Here is a 24,355-nt window from a genome sequence, read left to right on the forward strand (position 1 = left end):
ATGTAATGCATTCAAAAATTATAGCTATTATTAGTATTGCTATCCATTAAAATTCTGTTATTGCTATTGTTCAAGCACTACTAAACCATGATGTGCTATGAAAGAGTAAGACATGTTATTACAAACACTCTATTAGAGAAATGTCAGAGAGAAGTGAAGGGAAGGGATGGTGAGTGGGATTAGGAAAGACAGTAGAATTAATTGGACAAAACTTTTCCTATGTCCATATATGAATACATGACCTGTGTAACTCCACCACATGTTCAATCACAAGAATGGAATCTTAATCAAAATACATTACCCTATGTACATGTATGATTCCATGAACGATATGAATCTACATCGTGTATTACCATAGAAATGAAAAGATGTACCCCATTTGTGTACAATGAATTTAAATGCATTCTGTAAAAAATAAAAAATAATTAAATAAAAAAATACATTACATGTATGTCAAAATACACTCTATTGTCATGTATATCTAAAATGATATACATGACAACAAAAAATAAATGTCAGAAATACCTAATACATGTGTATACATATATATGTGTGTGTGTGTGTGTGTGTGTGTGTGTGTGTGTGTGTCTGTGTGTGTGTGTGTGTGTGTGTGTGTATTTCTATATATATTTGCTTCCTGGTCATGAGGTGAGCATGCATGTATGCACACATTCACATGCACACATTCATATCATAAATAGATATATTCTTCTTAAACTTTTGTTCAAGCATTTCCTGAGTGTTACCTGTTACCTCAGCAGGCAACAGCCCCTGTCCTTGAAGATCTCTCAGAAAAGGGAAAGATCAGTAAATTTGTCAGTCGTAGGACTCTGAGGGACTGGAAGGACATTTTGTCTCCTGGGGCTTGGTTGGGTGGTGGCAGTGTTCAGGAGGAAGCAGGTGGCCACTGTTTCAGGGGGAGGCTCCTATATCAGCTGAGGCCAGGCAGGTAATGATTGTCTTCCTGTCCCATGGGAGTAGCAGCAAGAAATGTGCTTAATTCCTAGCTGAGTGACTAGCATAGGACCAATCCATACATAGTAGAACATCCTTACAGAGAATGAATGAGTGAATGAATGGCCAACATTTGCATAGTTATATTATTAAAATATATTTAAATAATTTCCATATACTAATTCATGAATGGATGTGATTGCTCTCTCCCCAAGAGCAAAAGGGCTCCACTAAGGGAAGCTTGGACCCAGAAATACAGCTTCTGTCTCCTCTATTCTTTTTACTTTCAAAAAGATTTGCTCACAGGTGACATAGACAGGTCAGAAGACTTTTTATGTTTGATTTGGATGGGATAAATAATGATCTATAAAGCTGTATTGGTCAGCTTTTCATCATTATAACAAAATTCCCAAGATACCTGACTTATAAAGAGAAAGGGCATATTCTGACTCACAGTTTTGGAGATTGGGCCTGTGATTAAGCTGGCACCATTGCTTTAAGCCTGCAGTGGGTATGCATGGCAGAGCATAGCACTCACCTCAAGTAAAAAACAGTAAGATCAGGATCCCATGATCCACTTTGAAGACACACAGTATGACCTAAAGACCTCCCACCATACCCACCTCCTAAAGGTTCAACCACCTCCCACTAGTACCACCCTCCTCGGGACTAAGCCTTTAACACATGAGCCTTTGGGGGAGGTTGGATGTCCAAACACAGCGTAAGCAGTTAAGAAAACAAGTCTACATTATTTTGAATCTGAAATGAAGCCCCATCTGCCTCTGATAAATTCACAAACTTCAGCAAGTCACAATGACACGGAAGGAAAGTCGGGAATAAATGTCACTTGCTTTCTCCTTCCTGAAGGGCTTGATGTGACCAGGAGACAGCCCCCGACTTCATTTATTTATTAATTTATTTTGGTTTGTTGGTTTGTTTCTGAACATTAACAACTGTAGAAAGAATGGATAAACTGCAGAATTCTATACTCTGTGTTGTATTATTAATAATTCAAGGAAGAGCCTTTCATTTTCAGAGTCCCTGCTATGTTAAAAAAAGAAATGTGCTCTCTAGTACTTCTTGTCTTTTTTTTTTTTGAAAGATCAGACAGAAAATGACAGGACAGTTTTTTTCTGCAAACAGAAAAACTATGCATTTCTTTTTGTTTCATTTCACATTTCATGTAATTTGGGGCAGAATGCATCATTTGAAACAGTTTTTTGGCTTTTCTTGGTCTGTTGGGAAACATTCAGGTACTTTTGCATTTTTCCCCATCTTAATTTGATTGTAAGCTCTGTTTTGATGTGACTTCCCTTTAAATACAAAAATGAACACTTACAAAGGAGGGGCAGGGGATAGAAAATGTCTATTGTTTTTCATATTTTTATCAACTACATCTTCACATACACGCAATCCTCCTAATTATGCCTTGCTTCTATGAGGAGCCTGCTTTGTCATTTAAGCCATAGTTGCATTTCATCAACTCTCAGAAGTCTTTAATTGAGGAAAACAGAGTTATCATATTAAAGTGAGCTCTATTTGGATGTAGTAGTAGATATTTTTTCCTTAGTAATCTACATAAACCTCCACCCTCATTAAAATGAAAACATACCAAAATACAAGACAAACTCTGGGCTCCTGTTCGGATTTCATATTAAATGATTTGGCTTTTTGTCTTTGTAATATCTCTTTCTAGGCTTTGGGCTGAGAAATGCTTTCCTTATACAACATGAAAACAGATATCGACAGTGTATAGCAGCATTTTTATTACAAGCCCACACGGAAGACATCAAAGTATGTATCTTAACTGTGTATGTTTTTGCTTTTCAGAGTTTACATAAGGCAAACCTTCAAGCCTCCTAAGTAAAGGTGAATTAGAAATTCCCTCACCTGCTTTGAGAAGGGCAGAAGTTGGGAGGAGGGGAGACAGACATCTAGTCCATATGCTCAGAAACCTTAGCGCTGACACTTTGCTGACACAGGCAGAGCTAACACAGCCTCTCGCTTTCTCTGCTGCCAAAAGCTGCCAAGAGCTGACTCTTCTGCGCATTCTGTAGGAAAAATGGGGGAAAGAATTGCTTTGCATTGCCTTATTAACTTTTTTTTTTTGGGGGGGGGGTACCAGGGATTGAACTCAGGGGCACTCGACCCTGAGCCACATCCCCAGCCCTATTTTGTATTTTATTTAGAGACAGGGTCTCAGTGAGTTGCTTAGCACCTCACTTTTGCTGAGGCTGGCTTTGAACTTGCGATCCTCCTTTCTCAGCCTCCTGAGCCACTTGGGATTACAGGCATGCAGCACTGCACACAGCTGCATTCTTAACTTTTAAGATGCTCCAATTTCCAAAGTGCAAATAATGCAATGTCAGCTTAAGTGATGGCCCAATGCAATAATGAGCAACATCAAGTCCGTTCTTCAACCTTTGAAAATATGCCATTGCTTTATAGCTATGAGTTGAAAGAGAAGCCGCCTGACTCTGGCTTCTCTGTAAGTTCCTACTTTCTCGTCTTACCCCTGGTGGTCTTTCATTATAGCAACAATATGGCCAGACCATAAACACAACGTTGCTTTATTTTTAAGAACTCCATTTTCGGGTTTCCTTCCTCAGAGTCTGTTTTTCAAATTATACCACTAGTTAAGAACCTCTTTCTTAATGGAAGTCAAGAAAATCAACTTCCAAACTATTTTTATTCTCAGTACACATTTTTCTAATTAGTCATCACTGACGATTATGGTTCCTTGATTACCCATGACTATTTATCCAGCTTGTACACCATATTCAGTTAAGCTATTTGCATTTTTCTATATGATTAGAGATACTTAAGTTAGATGTAAGAAAGAAATGGAAAACGTATGCAAATGTTTGTTAGTCTTCAGTCTTCAAAATCAAGCCAATAAATATATTGGAAAATATGAACCCAAACATGTGAGAAATAATCTGTTTAGCATTCTAATCTAGGTGTATTATTCTTTTTTCACAGAAAACATGGATGACACAAATAACAACAGCTATCTCTTGCTTCACCAAGAGTCAGGAAACCAAGAAAATACCATTATTCAAAGTACCTGCAGAATCCTCTGAAATTTAGGGACCTAAAGCAAGTGGCAAACTTTATTAGAGGTTAGGGCTTAAAGTATTCTTTTGTTCAACTTTTTGGTTAACACTTACCTAGTAATGAGCTAGAAGGAATTGTGCATTTTATAGGCATTCCAGAATTTGAGAATTTGAGCTAGGAAAGTCCTTAGCATAGAGGAATAATGACTGCACCAAATTTGAACTCTGAGGAACTTCTTAACAACTACATATTGATATCCAGACTGTCTTCTAATATTTCAGTCAGATTTGTATGAGGCATGAGTGAAGAATGGTGCTACTGTAATTTATAAAGGATGAATCATCAGATAAATGGAATATCAGAAAGAAAACAAGGTCCACTCCTTGTGTCCAGTATGAATTCTGATATTTTACTGTGTGTATCCATAAAAATAATGAAATCAATTTTCCTACATTGCTTGTAAACCAGTCTTACTGCTTCAGAGTCCTACCTCAAACACAGTAATTTTTTGATACAAAGTTTGCTCTTTTAATATATTAAGAAATAAATAAGTTCTGTATTTTAACAACAGCAGTTTTAAAATTCCTATTCTCCAGTGGTCAATTTACTCACCTTAGGTTTATTTATAATACTCTAACTTGGAAAGAAAAAGAACCCAAAGATCAAATTCCATTATTTTATTTTAAGAAAAATAAAACAAATATCTCTTCTACATTCACCAATTAACACTTTAATATGGAAGATATTTGTAGTTAGGTATCTTTATCTTTGCTTTTTGAAGAATGATGGTATTCATCAAAAAAATATTTTCAGGATTTGACTGGTTTGTGTGCGTGTGTTAACACAGTATAGTCACTCAATTTTATTCAACAGAACTTAGAACTTTATTCAAATTTTTATCAAGAAAGGCAGCTTGAACTATTATTCATGGTGGGATGTACCATTAGCTGCCTTTAAAGAACCTGCTTGTAGGGTCAGATAGTATCAAAGGGAAGCCCACAAACTTCAATCTCAGGCATGGTGCTTTTTGCAGTTTCCAAAGTGGAAATAACAAATTTATCAAATTTTGCTACCAGAAAACTGAAACCTTAACTGTTTTATTAAAGCTGCAGAACAGAATAGAGAGGATGATGTTTGGGGAAGCAATGTGCACAGTAACTCTTTGAGGAAGACACAGATTTCACCATGCAAAGTAGTGTGGACAGTGCAGCAGAAAAGCCCTTGTGCAAGAGCCAAGCACCATTGGATTGAGTCATGACATTCGTCTGTTAGGAATCAGTGAAAATGAAAGGAAAATCTGGAAAGTGGTAACTATTGCTCATAGCTAAAAACAAATGAGAAGAGGACAAGGCAGAGAAGAGAACAGATTTCAAGTGAGTTCCAAGAGATGTTATCTGGGTGAAATTGAAAGCAATTATGTCCAGGTGAAGACAATACAGGTTTATGCAAGAGAAGACTTATGAAGAAACTTCTGACTAAAATAAATATTTTTAGGAAAAAAATTAATGATCATCTTACAAGGAATTTTTGCTATTTTTGCTATAAATCTCCCAAGGAGGAAGGCAATGGATTAGGATGAGGCCATCTCTCTAGATCCCTTTCAGTCCCTTGAGTCCAGTAAGATATAAAACAAGAAAAAAGAAGAAAAAAAAAAGTATATTGGGTCTTCAAAAAAGTATCTTTAAATGGTCACCTGAGTATTAAAGTTACATATACTATGAAAGGGGAAATTAATTTTATATTTTTGATATTTCTTTTTGGTTTGTTAATTCTCCACAATGTGGAATGGAGTGAAAAGGAAGTGACTCAAGCAAAAATGGCATTTAATTTCTCTTGAGATCAGGAACTTAATTACTATCCTAAGTTGAATGACACTAAAATATAATCACTGTCTATATCCAAGTGCAGAGTCCTAATAATCTGTAAATAAATTCATGCGAAATGGTTAATATCCTGTTCTCTTCATTTATATTTTATTTTGGTACCAGGGATTGAACCTAGGGGTGCTCAACCACTGAGCCACATCCCCCACCCTTTTTAAATATTTTATTTTAGAGACCGGCTCTTGGCGAGTTGCTTAGGCCCTCACTAAGTTGCTGAGGCTGGCTTTGTATATCTTGTTCTCTTTTTAAAAATAGACGAAATAATTTATAGTCATAGAATACTTCTATTAGAAAGAAATGCTTTTTAATATCATCTTTAACATATTAAAAAAAGACAAAAGCAACAATCCAGTAAGGATCCTTCCATTGGTCTTTACACAGATTTAAATGCTGTGATGTGATTTATCAGTTATATTTATAATCAATAACCCGAATCACTGAGGTTAGAAATTACAGTATTTACTGAGCTAAACTCTCTCACAAAATAAGGCACAACTACATGATCACAAGTAGTAAATACAACACAAATAATGAACCCAAAAACTAAATGAGAAAATATTCATGCAAAGGTATGTACAGAAGCTATGAATATATGATCCAGTCCAAGTACAGAATGTCATACACACAACTACATCATTTTACAATAAGTTCATTACTTCTACACAGAAAGAACTTAGTGATTTCCAATTCTATTTTACACAATTTTACATAAATTTAGTAAGTTTATGCACAATATTCACATCTGCAACAATAACAAATTGATCATTAAAATTCAGGCATAGGGCAAGTAAGACACGGTAATGTGTGGCACATTATAATTACAGACTATCATTCATCAGGCTCGTGTCTAGGAATACAAACTCAATGGCACATTTAAATCATATGGATCAAATCATCCATGGTTTTATAACCAAAGTGCATTTAAAAAAAAAAAAACTTCTATCGTCAAACAGGTCATGAATATCAAAATATATGATCATAATTTGCTCTCCACTTAAAAGCTAAACATTTTTAAGCAAGTGCAAGATTAAAAAAAGTGACTTTAAAGATCTTAAAACTATATGAAAATCAAAGACTTTTTAAGAGAGATGGGAAAATAACAAATTTGGCAGTTACTATTTAACATTACTGTACGGAAACTACTAAACTAGCTAATTCCACTTTAAGAGGTAGTTGAACAAAATGTTATTTGTACACTGCATTGAGGTTTTTGTGTGTTTTTTCCCTCTTTTTTTTTCCTTCAAAATTAACAAACCCTATACCAGCAACTTTGCCTTCTATTAAAAGAATTCTGTAGGTATGATTTATTCCACACCACGCCAGCAAAACCTGATTTTAACTAACATTTCTGCAGTTTGCAATTTGCTAACACTTGATGCCAACATGTTTTTCATTAGAGCCAAGAACTGAGACTCTGTACTTGCCAGCTCCAACTTACTGAAAAATTAATAGTACCAGCAAACATCTAAAATGTACAGCCAATAAGAACTCAGAAAAGGACTTCTTAATCAAAAGGGGAAAAAAAAAACCCTTTTTGTTTCCAAAACACATTAAACTGTTGAGAGTGAATAGCAAGAATGTTGGGTTTCATTTATATTATCAGTATAATAGTCTAAATAGGTAAATTATTGAGACCTATGAAAAGAGATTAATTAGATAAAAACAGAAAAGTCACTCAAACACACATTGTTTTATTTGTTACCCCTACAATTCTGTGAGTACATGTGGGTGAGTGGGGGTGGAAGACCCAGGGAAGTCTGCAGTGCGTCCAGTGATAAAGTTAACATTCTAATCCAGAATTCTCATGAAGTTTTACTACCTTAAAACAACAACAAAAACAAAAATTCACAACGGTGTTGTGAATATCTGTGTTTTTCCCACAGACACAGTGTTACTTACATGTAAATGTATAGAATTAAGACAACTTTGAAAGAATTTATTAGTATATAAAAAGGATAAATTGTTCAGTTTATATTATCCAACTATTATTTTTCATTAAGAGCCATAGTATTTATTTCATCATTATAGATGCTCAAGGATATGTTTATACAAGTTCATGAATTTAAAATCAGTATCCTTAATAGCTACTGACTGACAACAGGATTTCTATAAATTCTTTTTAGTAATTAAATGAATATGTGGCAATCTCTTTTTATTTATATATGTGTAGGTATGACAAAAACATAATTTCATTTCAGAATGATATTTGAAAGCAAGTGCACCTTATAAATTATTTGTGGTAAATGAAATATTAACTCTCATTCTTAGCTACTATTGTTATTAAATGATTCCACTGAATGAATGTATGACTTTACATTTCTTCTCTAGAAAGATAACTAATAAACGAATATTAGTGACTTCTGTCTCCAGATGCTTTCCAGTTTTCTAAATTAACAAGATAATGAAAAAAATAATGTTCTAATTCATTGTTTAGCATTCAAAAGGGTTAATTATTATTTACCCTTAAGGTGTGTGGTAATTCTGTTTCAGTTGTTATCATAGCTTTGGGGTTCTTAAATATATTTGTTTTGGGTGATACACGCTGTTCTCCAGCTGTTACTTAAAGGTAATTTCCAAGCATTATTTTTGCAAAGTTAAAAATTTGAGTTCCCAGTTAACATGGTCCCCAACTCAAAACCATCTGAAGTCAATTTTACAACTTTTAAAAATTCTCCCCTATTAGGTAAGAAGAAAATGTGAAGTAGAATATTTAATGATTTCTTATCATTTTGTATTTTGTTTTCATGGCAAACACGATAGCAATACCATTTTCTAGCCTTAAGATGCAAAATTACTAAACAATTACAGTGATGCTGAACTATGCTTGGGAAGATAAAACCAAATAAAGGAAAAAAAACCCCAGATACATTAAAAAGCAAACTCAGAATCCTGAAGATGCTGGAGAGACAAAATGAAGGTGTAACATGAAAGCTAACCTCAGGAGACTTCCCACTTACAAGAAAATGAGAATAGGACCATGATACGATTTCTATTATTCATGCTCCAATTGATGGTGAGGGTGGGAAGCTTTATAGGATTTTTAATGGAAAATATGTGGGAGTTTAAAAACAAAATGGAAAAAGACAAAAAGAAAAAGAAAATTTAACCCTAATATTCGAAATACAATCCCAGAGTTACCATAAAGTAAGCAAACTGATTTTATAGAGGTTTTCATAAAATCTACTGAAGAGAATTTAATCCATAATATCAAAACAAAAACCATGTTTGAATCCATGGTTAGTACATATTTTTAACACAAATTGTATTTAAAACATCCAAGTAGTAAATTTATAACATAACAACATAACTGAGCTACAGACCTATATATAAGTGATAAAGATAGAAAGTTTTATAGCTCTGTGCATGAGTCCACAAAAAGAATACTTAAAACAATTAGTGTGCTACTGTGCAACAAAAGCAAGTGATAACATGATCCATGTACACTTTTGTACATATAATTTGGGAGAAAGAAGCTATGGAATTATACTCATTTGTGAACAATGAAATTATATTTAAAAAAATACATTGCTATTTTCTGTCCAAAGTTTATTTACATTTCATTGGCTAATTCTAAACTTGGCATGAAAGCTGTTCCAGGGGTTAAATGGAAAAAATAATGGAAGATGAACCCAAGTTTCACAAAAATAGAAGAGTTTTAGTTGATATCGATAACATTCCAAAATATACGAATTCTAATTTGGTCTAGTATTGCAACCAAAGTCCAAAACAGAGTAGTCCAAGACCTCTATTAAGCACATTTATTAAAAATCTAATGTTAGTGTAATATTACTCCAGAGTTGTGATGACCATCAGCCTTGCAAGTCATTGAAACATGCATCGCAGACGCGAACAGGCTTCTTGGAAGAGGGAGTTAAGGCATTTTTGGCTGAACATTCAGCACAGAAGATATTTCCACACTGGCGACAGTGATGCTGTAAATGACAAAAATTAAACAATTTCAAGTAAAAAACTATACCAAAAGCATTATAAAACTACATGAATGTCACAAAATACACTGTGAAGGCATACTAACTTTCCAGTGATTATCCTATTATTTAATGAAATAATATTTCAATATGTTAATTTAACCCCTTTGTTATATTAAAGTGAATGCTTCCTATTTAACACTACATCTAAACATTTAATGCTGGTTTTTATCATAAATTTTTCAAAAAAAACTCTAAAAGGCATTTTTAAGTGTAAAAACAGGCCTATGGAATGGAAAACTATTCTATTTGCCAAATGTTTCAGAAATACTGTCTTTGATCGTAATTTAAACATAACAGTATTATTTCAAATACATTTTCTTATATCTCTCTGCTTTTTCTTCCTTTAATAGAACCCAATGATGACTAAAACTCATGAGTTTGACACTGGTGCACTGGATCAGAAAATGTCCCATAGAATAACTCAGTAGGAAAAAAAAAAAAAAAATGACTGAATTTAAAGCTAAAATTCAAACACAGGCTAACTAGAAACTAGAATACATGAAATTTATTCTATGTGCTTAAAAATTAAAGTTTACCAATAAATAAAAAATTTTAAAGAACCCATTAAATGCCCAACTATTTTGATGATTAAAATATTGCCAATGAGGAATGAAATCCAGCTCCAGGAACCAAATCACTTACCCGTCTCACTGTGACTGAAAAGCCTTTCCCACAGGCCATACAGTTTTGTACTTCATTGTCCTCGGCCCACTTTCTATTCAATGCTTGTGTATGTTTGATCTATTTTTTTAAAAAAAGTTCCAAGATATTATGATATTCAACATTTTAAAGAATGATAAATTATTTCTAATTTTGGCTGTCTGCAACATGGAATAAAATTTAAAAATCAGAAATAGATTGCTCAACTTTCATTTGTCAAAAAAAAAATCTGAACAAAAATAAAATTAAATTATATTCCTCAGAAGCACTGGTAATTAGTCTAACCCTAATGATCAATCCTTCCTGGGGATTCTAAGGACATACTCATATCACTTCTTTAACACATTCTGACTTTTCCATTCTTGGGTATTCTTGAATTTTGTAATTCTTTCCCTGTACTGACGATTCATGCATGAATGACATGGCTCTCAAACTAAATAGATCTCTTAAACAAGTTCTTTATGTTTTATATTTAATAACCTATAAAACCTATAATATTGCTGCACAGACAATAGCCATTTGAAAATACTTATTAAACCTGAGCTCTGTTGTTTTGCTTTTTTTTCCAGTGCTGGGATCTTACCCAGGCCTGGCATTCACTAGGGTAAGCCACACCTCAGACCTGCTTTGCACTAGGAGGTCCATTCTAGACTGAGGAACTGCCTCACATCTTAGGTGACTTACCTGTAGGGACTGGTTTTCTCTGCCCAGCTCCTGCACTGCTGCAGTTGTATTATCCAGCTTTCTTTGCAATTCTAGGACTTTGGTCTGAAGTTTTTCTATTTCACCTTCTCCTTTAAGACATCTGGAACAGACAGAAAAGAGATAATTAAAAAAAAAAAAAAATCATGAAAGAATCTTTCCAGAATATAGGCAATGGACTAGTTAGCAATTTTAAATATAATACATTCATTTCAATTATTTGATTGTTCTAAGGATTAATTTTTTTAAATGGCTTCTTAAATACTTGGAGTCTTAACATACTTTTCTTAATTCCTCATTTTAAAAGTATGGACTGTAACAATCTTTTAATTACCCACAATGGAAATCGACTATGTAGTAGACATCAGTTACCTTTCTAGCAGTGCTCTCCTTTCATCTTGATTATTCTGAACCGTCGCTTCTAAGACTGCAATCTCACCACGTAAGTCATCAGTTTGTTTCTCCAGCTCACTAACTCTCCGCTGACTAGATTGCCACTCCTTCTTGACAGTGCCCAAATTCTCATTCAATGCTGTAATCTGCATGGTAAGTTTAGCCTCATTTTCTTCATGTTTCTTCATTCCTACTTCCTTTTCTTTTATTTCAGAGTGCTGAAAAAAGAAAAAAATGTGGGTGTGTGGGGGGACCTATTACAAAATTATTAAATTTACAATACTAGCAATATAAATAAAATTGCTGCTTTAGGAAAGGAGATAGGAGAATGTATTTCTTTAGACATACATAAAACATTCTGCAAACATCTGTATAATTTGAATGGGCTCAAATGCTATATTGCTGAAATGATGGGTAGCAGGCCTCTCATAAGGTCCAGGTAAAGTGACATTACTTGAGAGTCTCGTTTTTCTACCAGAGCAGGAGAAAGCTGCACATGGTCAGGGATAGCACAATGCCCTACAGATAAAGCTGCCATTTCCTGAGGTCACTCAGTGTATCCTGTAGTCTCTATCAACCTGCCAAAAACACAATACAAGCCCTTCAAGTCACTCTCTGAACTAAAAATGGCAGCTCTTCAACTAGGACATTCAGCAGTCAAGTTATCTGGGGATATTTGAAGTTAATTCAATAAAGGAAAGCCAGATGCTTCCCATTTGGCATGTACAGCTTAGGGAAGGAAAAGCTGACTTTGTTCATCCTAATTCCAAACTGAAGTTTCCGTTTCCCCTTATCAACATTCACTTTGACAAAACAAATTTCACATGAGTAGCTTTCACCCCATTTATGTCTCAATCTATAAGTTTGTGTGTTTATGTGTTTCAAACATTTCTGGCACACACACACAAAAAATGTGTTTTACAATTATATTTTAATTGAATTTTCACTGATATAAACCAAAATATGATAATAGAATAAAATGTTCCCAATCACATGTCAACTATTTAAGCAAATCAGATTTCCTTTCCTGAAAACTAAAATGTTAAGAAAGCATAACTTCAGTCACAACTTGTAGGTAGAAAAATCCTCCCCCAGACTGATTTAGAGCACTGTTCCAGAACATACTTCCCACCACTAACCCACTGACCAGTTTAGCTTCTTTCTCAATAAATTCTTTTTTCAACTCATCTTCTTCCTTTTTCACCTGCTCTGTTAGAATCTGCAGGTTTCTCTTCTCCTGTTCAAGAGTTGCCTTTAGTGAGTCTACTTTTCCTTGAAGTTCTAATTTCTGCTGAATCAAAAGTTGTTTGGCATCCTTGAGATTGGTTATCTCCTGTTGAAAGGTAAAAAATAGATCATTCTTGATAGTAAATATTTCACAGGCAGCTGAAATTTATGCAATTTACCACAGACACAATGAGTCTTACTAACATATGATGTTCTTCAAGTTCAGCATTTGGAACAGTTGGCTAAAGAGCTGCAAGAGTAAATTTGCTTTCTGCCCACTCAACATCATTATTTAACTTGGGTGACGTGTGGCATGTACATGTTTTAATTATATTATGTGGAGAAGATCTCTACCCCTTCCTCTCCCTTTCTCACTTAATAAGCATTTATTAAAGGTTGTCATTGAGTCATCACACATTGTTACGTTCTGAGGATGTAATGAGTTATAGACCTTCCCTGCTTTACGGAAGTCAATTCTGGAGGAATATGAGGGTGTGAGACAATAAATTATGATGCAAAATGTTAGGTGTGCTGACAGAAATAAAGAGTATTATGAGAGCACTTGAGAGAATCTGTCCTTTCTCTAAGAAAATGAATAACATTTTATAAAGCAAATGACAAATGGTTTCCTTAGCTCACACCTGATCTATGCTTATAACAGACAAAATGTTAAAAACAAGAGATTTAAAGGATTTTAAGAAGAAAAATAATTAGAAAAAACAATTCCTTAAAGTCTTAATTCCAAATTTTTACATATTTTTATTATTTACAAGTATCATTTTCTAAATCAATCTCTTAATTATCATTCAATGAAATCTAATCTCTTAGGGTTATTGTAGGTAAGGTACCATGAAATGCAAAATCACTCTTCAAGAGTTACTGGTCAAAAATATCAAAATAATTTGCCTAGCACACAGCAATTTTCTCTCAATTTTCCTAATATAACATATTAGTTATGTCAGCACATATGCAATTTTATAGAAAAGTACAACAACACAGAGGAAAGGAAAAATGATTATTTTAACATACCTTTATGCTTTCTTGTTTGTGGGACTTGAGTTCTTCACTGAGCTTGGTGATTTCTTTTTCTTGTCTACATTTAATTTCTTCTATCTCTGCCAATTTAGATTTTTCATTTGCTAGTTCTTTTTCTTTTATTGACTGTTAAAAAAAAGGGCTTTATTAAAAAAAAATTTCAAAGCAAACACTCAACTGAAAATTAGTGTAATAAAAATACTGCAACTATTGACACTAGCACTCCCTTTTGTACTTAATTTGAGCAAATTAATGTACCCTCTCTAGCCTATTTCCTTCAATAATATCATTATAAGGTCTAAATGGTTATAGTTAATACTGTAAAATGGACAGTGTGGGACCAGAGTAACAAGTCTACAAACTTTAGCCAAAACTACCATTCTTCTTCTTTTGTTTTTTAAACTTTCACTTTAACTTTTTTTATGTGATGCTACTAAGGATGGAACCCAGTATCTCACATGTGCTAGGCAAGTGCTCTGCCACTGTCACGCTACAGCCCCCAGCTCTCATTCTTATTCTTCTAACTTCTATTCTCTCAGTATCACTATCTTTACATAGGTGCCTAGCAGAACATTACATATTATATCACTTAATCTCTATAATAAATAGATTTTTAATCCCCATTTTGTAGGAGAAAGATCAAAAGTTTAAGATAAATAATCCATTATAGGTGAAGTTACCTCTGAAACCAGATGTGTCTGATATAACACTGTTGCAATTAAATACCTAAAAACTACAGTTCCAGCTTGGTGTGGTAGTGCCTGCCTGTAATCCCAGCTACTTGGGAGCTAAAACAGGAGGATTGCAAGATCAAGGCCAGGCTGGGCAGCTTAGACCCTGTCTCAAAATTATATTTTAAAAAGCGGGCTGAGGATGGAACTCAGTGGTGGTGTGCTGCTGGGCTAAATTCCCTGTAACTAATACACACACACAAGCGTGTGTGCACACAAAACCTATAATTCAGTCAGAACTTTCCAAACTTGACGTATAAATCATGAATTCCAACTTCACCATCCCTATATCCACAAAAACATCCCCAATTTTTTTATAATTAAAAAGAATTTTGGGAATTGCACAATTTAGAACATACCAATAACTTCAGGAATTATTTAGAATAATGCCTTATCAGCTGATAGGAATATATAATTTCAAATAATAAACAAAAAATAAAATGTTTCTGGATCTAGCTTTCTCTTCTACATAAAGTTTGAAGTGTTTTTTTTTTTTAATGTACTGGTCATATAAAGCAATGCTTTCAACTTCATAACTTCATATTGTTTATATAAAATAAACTTCTACTTCCCCTTAGTAAAAGCCAATTCTTTCTTTTAAGAATTTTTAACACGCATGTTCCTAGACCTTTTATTATCTCATTCACACATTTAGAGAACAACATATTATATGAGAAATAGTAAAAAACTGTAATACCTGTTCTTAAGTAACCAAGATTCAATGGTGTAAAAAGCAGTTGCTTGTAAAACTAAGAAGAGCAGTAAGAAAAAAATGGGTAGAGATGGCAAGGAGGTTATTAAGAAGTACTTCCTAACACAAAACTCCCAGTGACCAAACATGTTTTAGCTATTCTAGCCATCCTGAGAAAGCTATTGAAAGTAAAGGTGATACCTATGTTGAATATAAGGCTAAAAGGCTTGACTAGAAGATCTCCAAACCACTGAAGCTTTTAGATTCTGCATTTAAGTCAGAAAAATGAAATACCTTTTCTTTTTGAGTATCTTGTAGTGTTTTACACTGCTCCTTCAATTGCTGTTCTTTCCTTGCCGAATCCTGTTCCAAAGCAGCTTTGGCAGTCTTCAATTCTTGAATCAATTTGTTTTGGTTCCCAATTTGATTTCTATTTGATATCAAGTCCTCTTGTGCTAAAGAAAGCTTCTCTTCTACAGACTTATAAAAAAAACAAACAAAAAAAAAAACAAATTATTATATGCTATTTTTTAGCAAATTTCAACAGCAACATAACAGTTAATATAAGCATTATGGAAAACTATATAATCATGTGTCACTTAACCATGCGAGCATGTTCTAGACATCCTTGTTAGCTAATTTTGCCAAGTGACATGTCACAGAGTGCATGTACACAAATCTAAATGGTACAGCCTATTCCACACTAAGGCTATGTGGTAGAGCTTATTGCTATAAACCTGTTAAGAATGTTACTGCACTAAATACTGTAACCCAATGTTAAGTACTTGTGTATCTAAACATATCTTAAAACAGAAACGTTCCAGTAAAAATACAAGGCAATAGGAATTTCTCAGCTCCATTATAATCTGACGAGACACCTCTGTATATGCGGTCTGTAGCTAACTGAAACATCACGACATAGGAGCTAACTATATTATAAAAAGTTAACATGTTATGCCCTTCAATAGATCATGTAAAAGTTAAAAAAATCTGGATGTTTAACTGCTAAGTCTGTGAGACACATTAATGGCACAAAATATTTAATAAAAGCAAAATAATTCCACAACCTCTAGAAATAATCTAAGCATATTTACTGAATGCTTATCACATCTTCAATATTGGCCAGGTGATAAGAAAGACTATCAAATAAGTAGGGATCATACCAAATACACTTAGCAAATATATATGTGGTTAAAGAAAAGACTGGGGAGACATGAAAGGACACAGTTTTAAAAGAGAGTTAAATGCTACATATGTACACATATACATTTTGTAGGATACATGAGGTCCTAAGACATACTAAAAACTTTGGTAAATAAGAAGGAATTTTGTCTTTATGAAAAAGAAAAAAGTGTTCCATAGTTGCCTGATCAAGTGAATCAAAAGAATAATTCAGTCAGACATCTGAGGCTATATCCTGAAAGGAATACCAGCCCATCTTCTCAACTGCCTATCTATGTGGTACAAGTAGTTACTGCCAGTTAACAGACTACAATCGTTGACAATCCTAAGATCCAAACACTGTGAGAAGGTAAAGTTGAAGAAAGGGCAATTTTTTCTTCCTCAATTAGGTGTCATTTGGGGGAAGATATGATAACAGCTAAATAATGGAAATGGCAGGAACTTTGCCACTCTCAGTTGCTTTTGCTCACATTCAGCAGGGACAGAGAACTAACTCCAAGATGCTCTTCCACCAGATCTAGAAAGCTGAACTTTCTTATTTGTGTCATATAGTTTCTTTGAAAAGGAAGCAGACAATATAATTCAGGAAAGAATCTTTACTGGCTAGGATTATATAAATAAGTACTTAGTAAAAATAAATGAAAGAATAAATGAGGACCTCATTTACCAGGATTCTTAAGGTTCCTAAAAAAATTTTACTGCTTACCAATAATCAAGTTCAGAATTCTTTCTTATATAAATTAAATTTTAGTTTTCAATGACTGCCAGTAGGACAATAAACTTCTTAAGCCTCCTTACTAATTGGTCAACTAACCATTAAGTGAGAAAGGTATAAGCCAGTGCTTAATTTACAGGAATTGACTAGATAGCCTGAAAAAACAAAATAAGCATATAACATAGAAACCAAATAGGGTAGTAAAGCACTTGCTATGTGCCAAAAACACAGAAAAAGAATGAGTATGAGACCCTCTAAGAAATGTGGTTCACAGAAGGCTCCTGAGTACACTTAGGAACTGACGTATATGTCATAAGCATAAGAGTGACTTCACATGTAAACAATAAAATTTGCAAAGTTAGTCCAGTAAGTCTATTGCAAATAGAATAAGGTAATAGAGGGCCTAATGTAATACTAAAGAATACCAAGGTTTACCAGAGCCTGGAAAGCAATTCCACAAGAATTCCTAAGAATTCTACAAGAACTCCATAAAAATTTGAAAATGGCCATGGATTATAAAATCTTAAACTCATGGCCTGTAAAATTTTAAACCTATAAAATCCAGTGATAGCTCTTTAAAGCCAAACTCAAATTTGGACTGTTCTATGAGGTCCTTTTGAAGATACCAAGACATATTGTTATACACTGCCTCTGAATATTCATCTATGTTATTCTGTGGCATACTGTTATGCACTTGAAAAGTTGTTTTTATATTACTTGTCAACCATGTTATCTTGTCTGCCAAGCTTTAGGAATCCCTTCTCCCACTCCGTGATTTTGTTGGAATTATCTTAAACTCATCCATACCCATTGCAATAGGCAAATCCTTGAGTAGATTACCTATTAACCTTAACACTGATCACACCAATCACATTTTAGTATCTCAGCAAAAGAGAGTTCCTGTGGTATTGTGAAGTAGCTATTTATTTTGTCTGTTCAGCAAATTTTCTCAATCTCCTTTCAAAATAAAACCTTTTTGATTTATTTCTTTTTCTTGATGCGTGATAAAAAGAAGAGATAGTACTAGGTGAAAGAGATTTAAATTTCATCCTAAACTTATTACCCTAGAATTTTCACTTCACTCAAGGTATAATATTTACAGTTAAATTCCACTTTTATCTTTCCTGGACAGCCAAGAATAATATATAGCATAACTAATTTGAAATATTCAATCAACAAACTTAAGTATTTCATAAGTGATCCAGCAGATGGGGCTAACATTGTAAACTGGGCCTGGCTGTCTTTTATTTCACTGGTGTCCAAGTACACACTGTGATTCACAGTGGTCAAGCGGCCTTAACTTAGGTGGGTGTTGTGGTGCACAAGGTTCTGAATCTTTCCCCTTCTCTCTCTCTCTTACCTACAAGATCATATAACATCACTGAAGAAAAAGAAAAATAATAGTTGATCTCTTATAGTGGTCTATAGTATCATTTGCACTTCCCTAGGTATTTGTCCTTTATTTGAAATTAAATTCCTAAGTAGTTCATACACTTTTCATTTTAAAGGCATTAATACAAGATTTGGAAATCTTTTGTCAAAAAAAAAAAAAAAAAGCTAGTAAAATGGTGATGAAAGAAACAAAAGAGGCTCTGAATAAGAACTAAGACCTAACCTTGTTCTATCATTGTACAGCATTAGGCCCATTCTTACCTGTAGAAGCAAGCTTTAGAATAAATATCTAGCCAGGACTTCTTAGTTGTAAAATTCTATGGCTAACTGACCCTCTGTTTTCTTTTTGCTTGCATTTATATTTGAATTATTCTTTCATGTATGAAATTATGAATATACAATATAGTTTTCAGGTATAATAAAAATTGTGGCTTAAAATGAAAAAAATATTGATTTAAGAGATTTAAGTCCTGTTGTTAAGTTATGTACTCTGGGTAAATAATAGATCTATATGAAAAGAGTGATTTCTACAGGACCTTTACAATCATTAAGTTTCAACTCTTTTATCATTTAAGTATTCTTCAAATTCAATCACTTTTCTCCATCCTTACTGCTATTACTAGCCCAAACCACCATTATCCTGCAGTTGGACTACTGTAAAGTCTTCTCCCTGGTCTCTGTATTCATCCCTGTTCCTTATTCTGCAGCCAGTCATTTACCTAAAATACAAATCTATGTAATGTCTTCAGTGGTTCCTAATGCTGTTAGGTTAAGTCCCAAATCCTCCACAACAGTGTTTTGAAAAAAAATAAAAGTAATTTAACACCACCTAAATGTCAAGGGATCTTTTTTTCTTATGTTCCCTTATTTTTTGTTTTTTGGATCTTTTTGATCTCTCTTGCTCTTTCTGTCACACACAGGTAAATACATGTGTATACTACTGACATTATAAAAATTCTCTTACCCATTTTCTTATTCTTTGTTAAATCATGAATTATCATTTCTTCTTCCACTTCCCTTGAAGCCTACTATGCATTCATCCCTTTTGTTTCATCTCTGTGGTTAATCTCTTCTATTCCTTCCTCTTTAACTTTATTCCTAGTTCTAATCAATTCACTCCTGATACAAGAATTTATGGAAAAAGGGATATAACCTCTTAATTAAATTCCCAACCACTTGACAATCCACTCCTGGTTAAGTTTCCAAAAGTCTATTCTCTTCATTTATTCTCTGCTTAGACTTCACTTTCCCTTACCCCAAATGTAAAATCTAATCATCTTTATTAGGCATCTAAGATACTTCACCATTTAGATCTTCCTTTGGAAACCTAAATCCCACACATAAACCAGCACTTGAGTCAGACAATAACTTGTGTCCTGCCTTTTTATTCCCACTGTGGCACCTTTTCTCAAATTGTGCCTCTAAGTGAAATGGCCTTTCTAGGATTCTGCATATTCAAATTCTACATATCCTGCAGGACCTAATCAAGTCCTACCTCTTTCATAAAGCCTTCCCTAAAAGAGCCTGAGAATAAAATATATACATTATATATGTAAAACATTTTAACATTCTGTGATTTTCAACAGAAATTTTCCAGTAGTGCACTTGAAATAACAAACAAATCCCAAACAAAGGATAGAAACAGAAAGCATGATATTTCACCTTATCAAAAAACAAAACCAAAAAAGAAAAGAAAAAGAGATCAGGTATGGTGGCGCACGCCTGTAATTCCAGAGACTTGGAAGGCTGAGGCAGGAGGATTGGGAGTTCAAAGTCAGTCTCAACAACTTAGTGAGGCACTACGCAACTCAGCAAGATCCTGTCTCTAATAAAAAATAAAAAAGGGCTGAAGATGTGGCTCAGTGGTTAAGTGCTCCTGGGTTCAATCCCTGGTACAAAAAAAAAAAAAAAAAAAAACCTGGCTGGAAACTGTGAGAACACACAAATTCCATTTTCCTTAGAGAACTGATACTTTAGTGTTATATAAAAATTGTTTATCTTTTTTCCATATCCTTCATTTTAATAAACATGTATTTTATCAAATCAAATAGTATTATCAAGGGTAAAATTTCTATACATTGTTAGTTACAATTAGTATTAATTTGAGTTAAAACCTCCTAATTTAAATCACTGGACATTTCAGTAATCTAGGGGAGTTGACAAATATACAAAACTAGAGTCAGTATTGCCTGACAAGCAAGAAAGGCTGTATTTTTCACAAAGTAGTTAACCTTTAAAACGCATTAGATTTTCTAACAGCAGACCATTTTTGAAATCATTTTTTAAAAAAGCAAAAAAAATTTAATAAGCTAACAATATAACATGTTGAAATATCCTACTATTATAGATATAATCACTTTATTTTGTATTTATTTATTTATTTGGGGGTGGCACCAGGAATTGATCCCAGGAGCGCTTATCCACTGAGCCACAACCCCAGCCCTTTTCTATATTTTGTTTAGAGATAGGGTCTTGCTAAGTTGCTTAGGGCATCACTAAATTGCTAAGGCTGGCTTTGAACTTGGAATCCTCCTGCCTTAGCTTCCTGAGCTGCCGGGATTACAGGTGTGCACCACCACGCCTGGCAAAATCCATTTTAAAATGTTCATATTTTGTATATCATTATTCTAATATAAAATAATTTAATTTTTAAAGCATCTAATCCAAAAGTAGTCATTTAGTAGAAAACAAGTATGATATTTCACAAATATTAGCCTTCCCTTTCCAATCTGGGCTCAAATTAATCAATTAATGAATGTCTATAAACAAGTAACAGAGTTTCTAAGACATAATATAGTTTATTATACCTTAAGATCTTGCCTCGTGGCCAGAAGTTCAGATTCCTTCCCATAGAAATCAGATTGAAGTTGTTTTAGATTTTCCTGACATTTTTCGTAAGTGTTCTGTAACACTGATATTTTCTCTTTCTCTGCTGCAAGTTCCTGGGCTGCCTGTGCTGACTGCTGCTGCAGTTTATTCTCAAGCTCTGTCTGAAACATACAGTAGTTATTTGAAACAATATGCATACTAAAAATCATAAAATGAAATTCATGCAACTAAAATTTCTGAAAATAGGTTAATCGCATTTGTGCTCTAAAATTTTACTTCAATAAAGAGTAATTTATTGTATACTTCTAAATCAAAGAATTACCAAATCCAACAAGTCACAACTTAAAAACCATAAAAAACACAGGCAGAGGTGTAGCTCAGTGGTAAAATGCTTACCTAGCATGCAGGAGGCCCTGGGTTTGATCTCTAGCACCACAGAAAAGTTAAGTAAATAAATAAATTAAAAACCATAAAATGCAAAGGCAATTAAATGAAGAAAAAAGCATTTAACTAGGAAGTAGTATCAGGTCTCAGAAGAAAGAGTAACAACTGCATTCTGATGGAAAATACAGTGCTGGATGCCTCAGATAATATATTTTAAGGTTAAACTAAAGGAAACTTCTACATGAAAGAAATTAAGACATATATGTTTTCTACTACTTGGAAATTCAAGAATAACAATTTTCTGAAAATTTTCTGAAGGTCATCTTTATTAATATCAAAGCAGAAAAAGAAAAATCTCACAAAGATCAAAACATCTCTAAAATCAACTTGTCTTTAGTCTTTAAGAATATTTGGTAGATACTGGGTGCAGTAGCGTACACCTGTAATCCCAGTGATATGGGATGCTGAGGATGGCAAGTTCAAGCCAACCTGAGCAACTTAGCAAGATCCTATCTCAAAATAAAAATAAAAAAGAGTTGAGGGTGCAGCTGGATCCAATCCCCAATACAAAACAAAACAAGCAAACAGAAAATTGCTAGATATGCACACACAGGCTAACTTACATACTCCCTTGAAATTAAAAGCACCAAATTGTTTTAACTTGCAAACTGAACTATCTGATATTGCCTGATATTGACAATGGAGGCTGAGGGGCTTCCACCACCCAGGTCCAGACACTTGAGATAGTGACATATTTCTGATTAATACAGCCTAGCTATATCAACATATGTAGAATTCCTGCCTTTTGTTTCCCTATGCCTCCTCTCTCTTACAAAAGCTTTCTGTGCCTTTGAGTACCTGAAGATGGAGAGTTGAGAAAGAAAAAGTTCACTGTCTTCCTCAAGACCAGCTTTGAATAAAACCTATTTTTTTCCCTTGGCAAGTTGTCCTGAGTTATAGTGAAGTACCATGATCAATAAAGATTTTCCTTCCCAGTTACATTTGGCTCCCTATTATTCTATGCATGCTCTCTCCTTTGAAGATCGCAAACGGACCCATGTCTTTAAATACCTTTTATTTATAAGTAACTCTCAAACTGATGTCCCAGTTCTAACTCTCCATCTGAACTCTGGGTTCTTAAATCCAAGAACTTTCCTGACCTCTCCATTTGAATGATCCATAGATATCTATCTCAAGAAGAATACTTGATTTCTAATAGTAACCTTTCATATCAAAAAGCTGCTACTTCTTCCAATATATGGCATTACCAACTATTCATGAACACAAACTCAAATCTAGAGTTATCCCTGATTTCTCTTTCCATTACCTCTCACCATCTAATCTATCAGAAAGTCTCAATAACTTAACTTCTAAAACATATTCCTAAATCATTCATTTCTAACACTTTAGTTTACATCATCTTTTACTGTCTAGATTATTACAACAGTTTGTCAGTGCTTTCCCTGCTTGCTCCTTTATTTCAATTCAGTCAAATCACCTAGCAAAAACCTCAAAAAGCTAAATTTTAATTCAGATCCACCTAGCTCTAAAATTTGTCTTTCGAGATGCCACACTGTTCCTCAACAAAACCAGCCTGACAAATATTCTCCAGTTGGTTACTCTAAATTCCAAGTCTAATTTATGAAGACCATGAATGCAGAACTCCCAAAAAACTCAAAAGGCTGCTGCCCTCCTCAAAGTCAAGAAACAGATTCCTTATTCTAGCACCCAGGTACTAATATAAAGGTCTATATATTTAATTCAAAAATCTGAAAGAAATTTATCTAATAATTTAATGAAAGAGAAAATATGCTAAAATAGCTGTATTTTAAAAATTCACTAAGTTATGAGGCTATAAAAATGAGCTTCTAACAAAAAAAATAAACTTCTCAGGAAGTTCTCAGGAATATGAAACTAGAATATTTTGAAAAACAAAATAGACCTAAGATATCAAAGTATGCAATAAGAATGCACACTGTGGTAATTGCACCCTGGTTTCTGATTACCTGTGATAATAAAATTTGTCCACTCTTGCTTACATTACTGGAAAACTACTCTTTTGTAAAGTTGCATAAGAGCTACAAAAACACTGATCAACATAAAATGCATAATTATGATTTTTTAATTTGTATTCTTTTTACTCTAAAAGTATGACAGCCAACTCTCAATGGCACGACATTTAGTTTATTCTCCACACAATGGACTTATGTCTCTCTTCTCCATTGACCAATTCAAGACACATGGGAATGTTCATTTTGTTCAAACATTTTATATTAAATATAACCCACTTTTACCAACTTTTGGTCTGGACAAGTATTAAGACATATTTGAGCATGAAGAAGAGACACTTAACAATAAATTGTGCCATTTCTTATTGAAAATGGAAACCATTATGAAGTTATTTAAAATATCAAATATGCCACGTGAAATTTCATATTACTGAATTTTTTAAGATACATCCCCACTTTGTGATTTTTGTTCTTTTTTTCTTAATAAAGATGATTTGTGTTGAATTCCTTTAAATTTTTCTT

The 24,355-nt window shown here is 33.7% G+C and overlaps 2 protein-coding genes across 3 annotated transcripts in view; one reads left to right on the top strand and one right to left on the bottom strand.

The window, feature by feature from the left end:
- Nucleotides 1–7,511, top strand: part of PLEKHG7 (pleckstrin homology and RhoGEF domain containing G7) — a 66,382-nt gene extending 58,871 nt beyond the window's left edge. Inside the window, exons 16-17 of the mRNA XM_079142854.1 lie at nt 2,651–2,748; nt 3,937–7,511. Of these exons, the coding sequence (XP_078998980.1) occupies nt 2,651–2,748; nt 3,937–4,044 (206 nt within the window). The 3' untranslated portion in view covers nt 4,045–7,511. The remainder of the gene's footprint in view (nt 1–2,650; nt 2,749–3,936) is intronic.
- The window catches only part of EEA1 (early endosome antigen 1), a 127,941-nt gene continuing 110,363 nt past the window's right edge, over nt 6,778–24,355 (bottom strand). For both annotated transcript variants that reach the window (XM_079142821.1, XM_079142822.1), the window contains 8 exons: nt 21,419–21,601; nt 15,617–15,802; nt 13,895–14,026; nt 12,786–12,971; nt 11,618–11,856; nt 11,228–11,348; nt 10,526–10,624; nt 6,778–9,826 (listed from right to left, as the gene is read on the bottom strand). In XM_079142821.1, coding sequence (XP_078998947.1) covers nt 9,704–9,826; nt 10,526–10,624; nt 11,228–11,348; nt 11,618–11,856; nt 12,786–12,971; nt 13,895–14,026; nt 15,617–15,802; nt 21,419–21,601 — 1,269 coding nt within the window. In that variant the 3' untranslated portion in view covers nt 6,778–9,703. The remainder of the gene's footprint in view (nt 9,827–10,525; nt 10,625–11,227; nt 11,349–11,617; nt 11,857–12,785; nt 12,972–13,894; nt 14,027–15,616; nt 15,803–21,418; nt 21,602–24,355) is intronic.

This window comes from Sciurus vulgaris (genome assembly GCF_902686455.1).
Source record: "Sciurus vulgaris genome assembly, chromosome: 5".
NCBI lineage: Eukaryota > Metazoa > Chordata > Mammalia > Rodentia > Sciuridae > Sciurus > Sciurus vulgaris.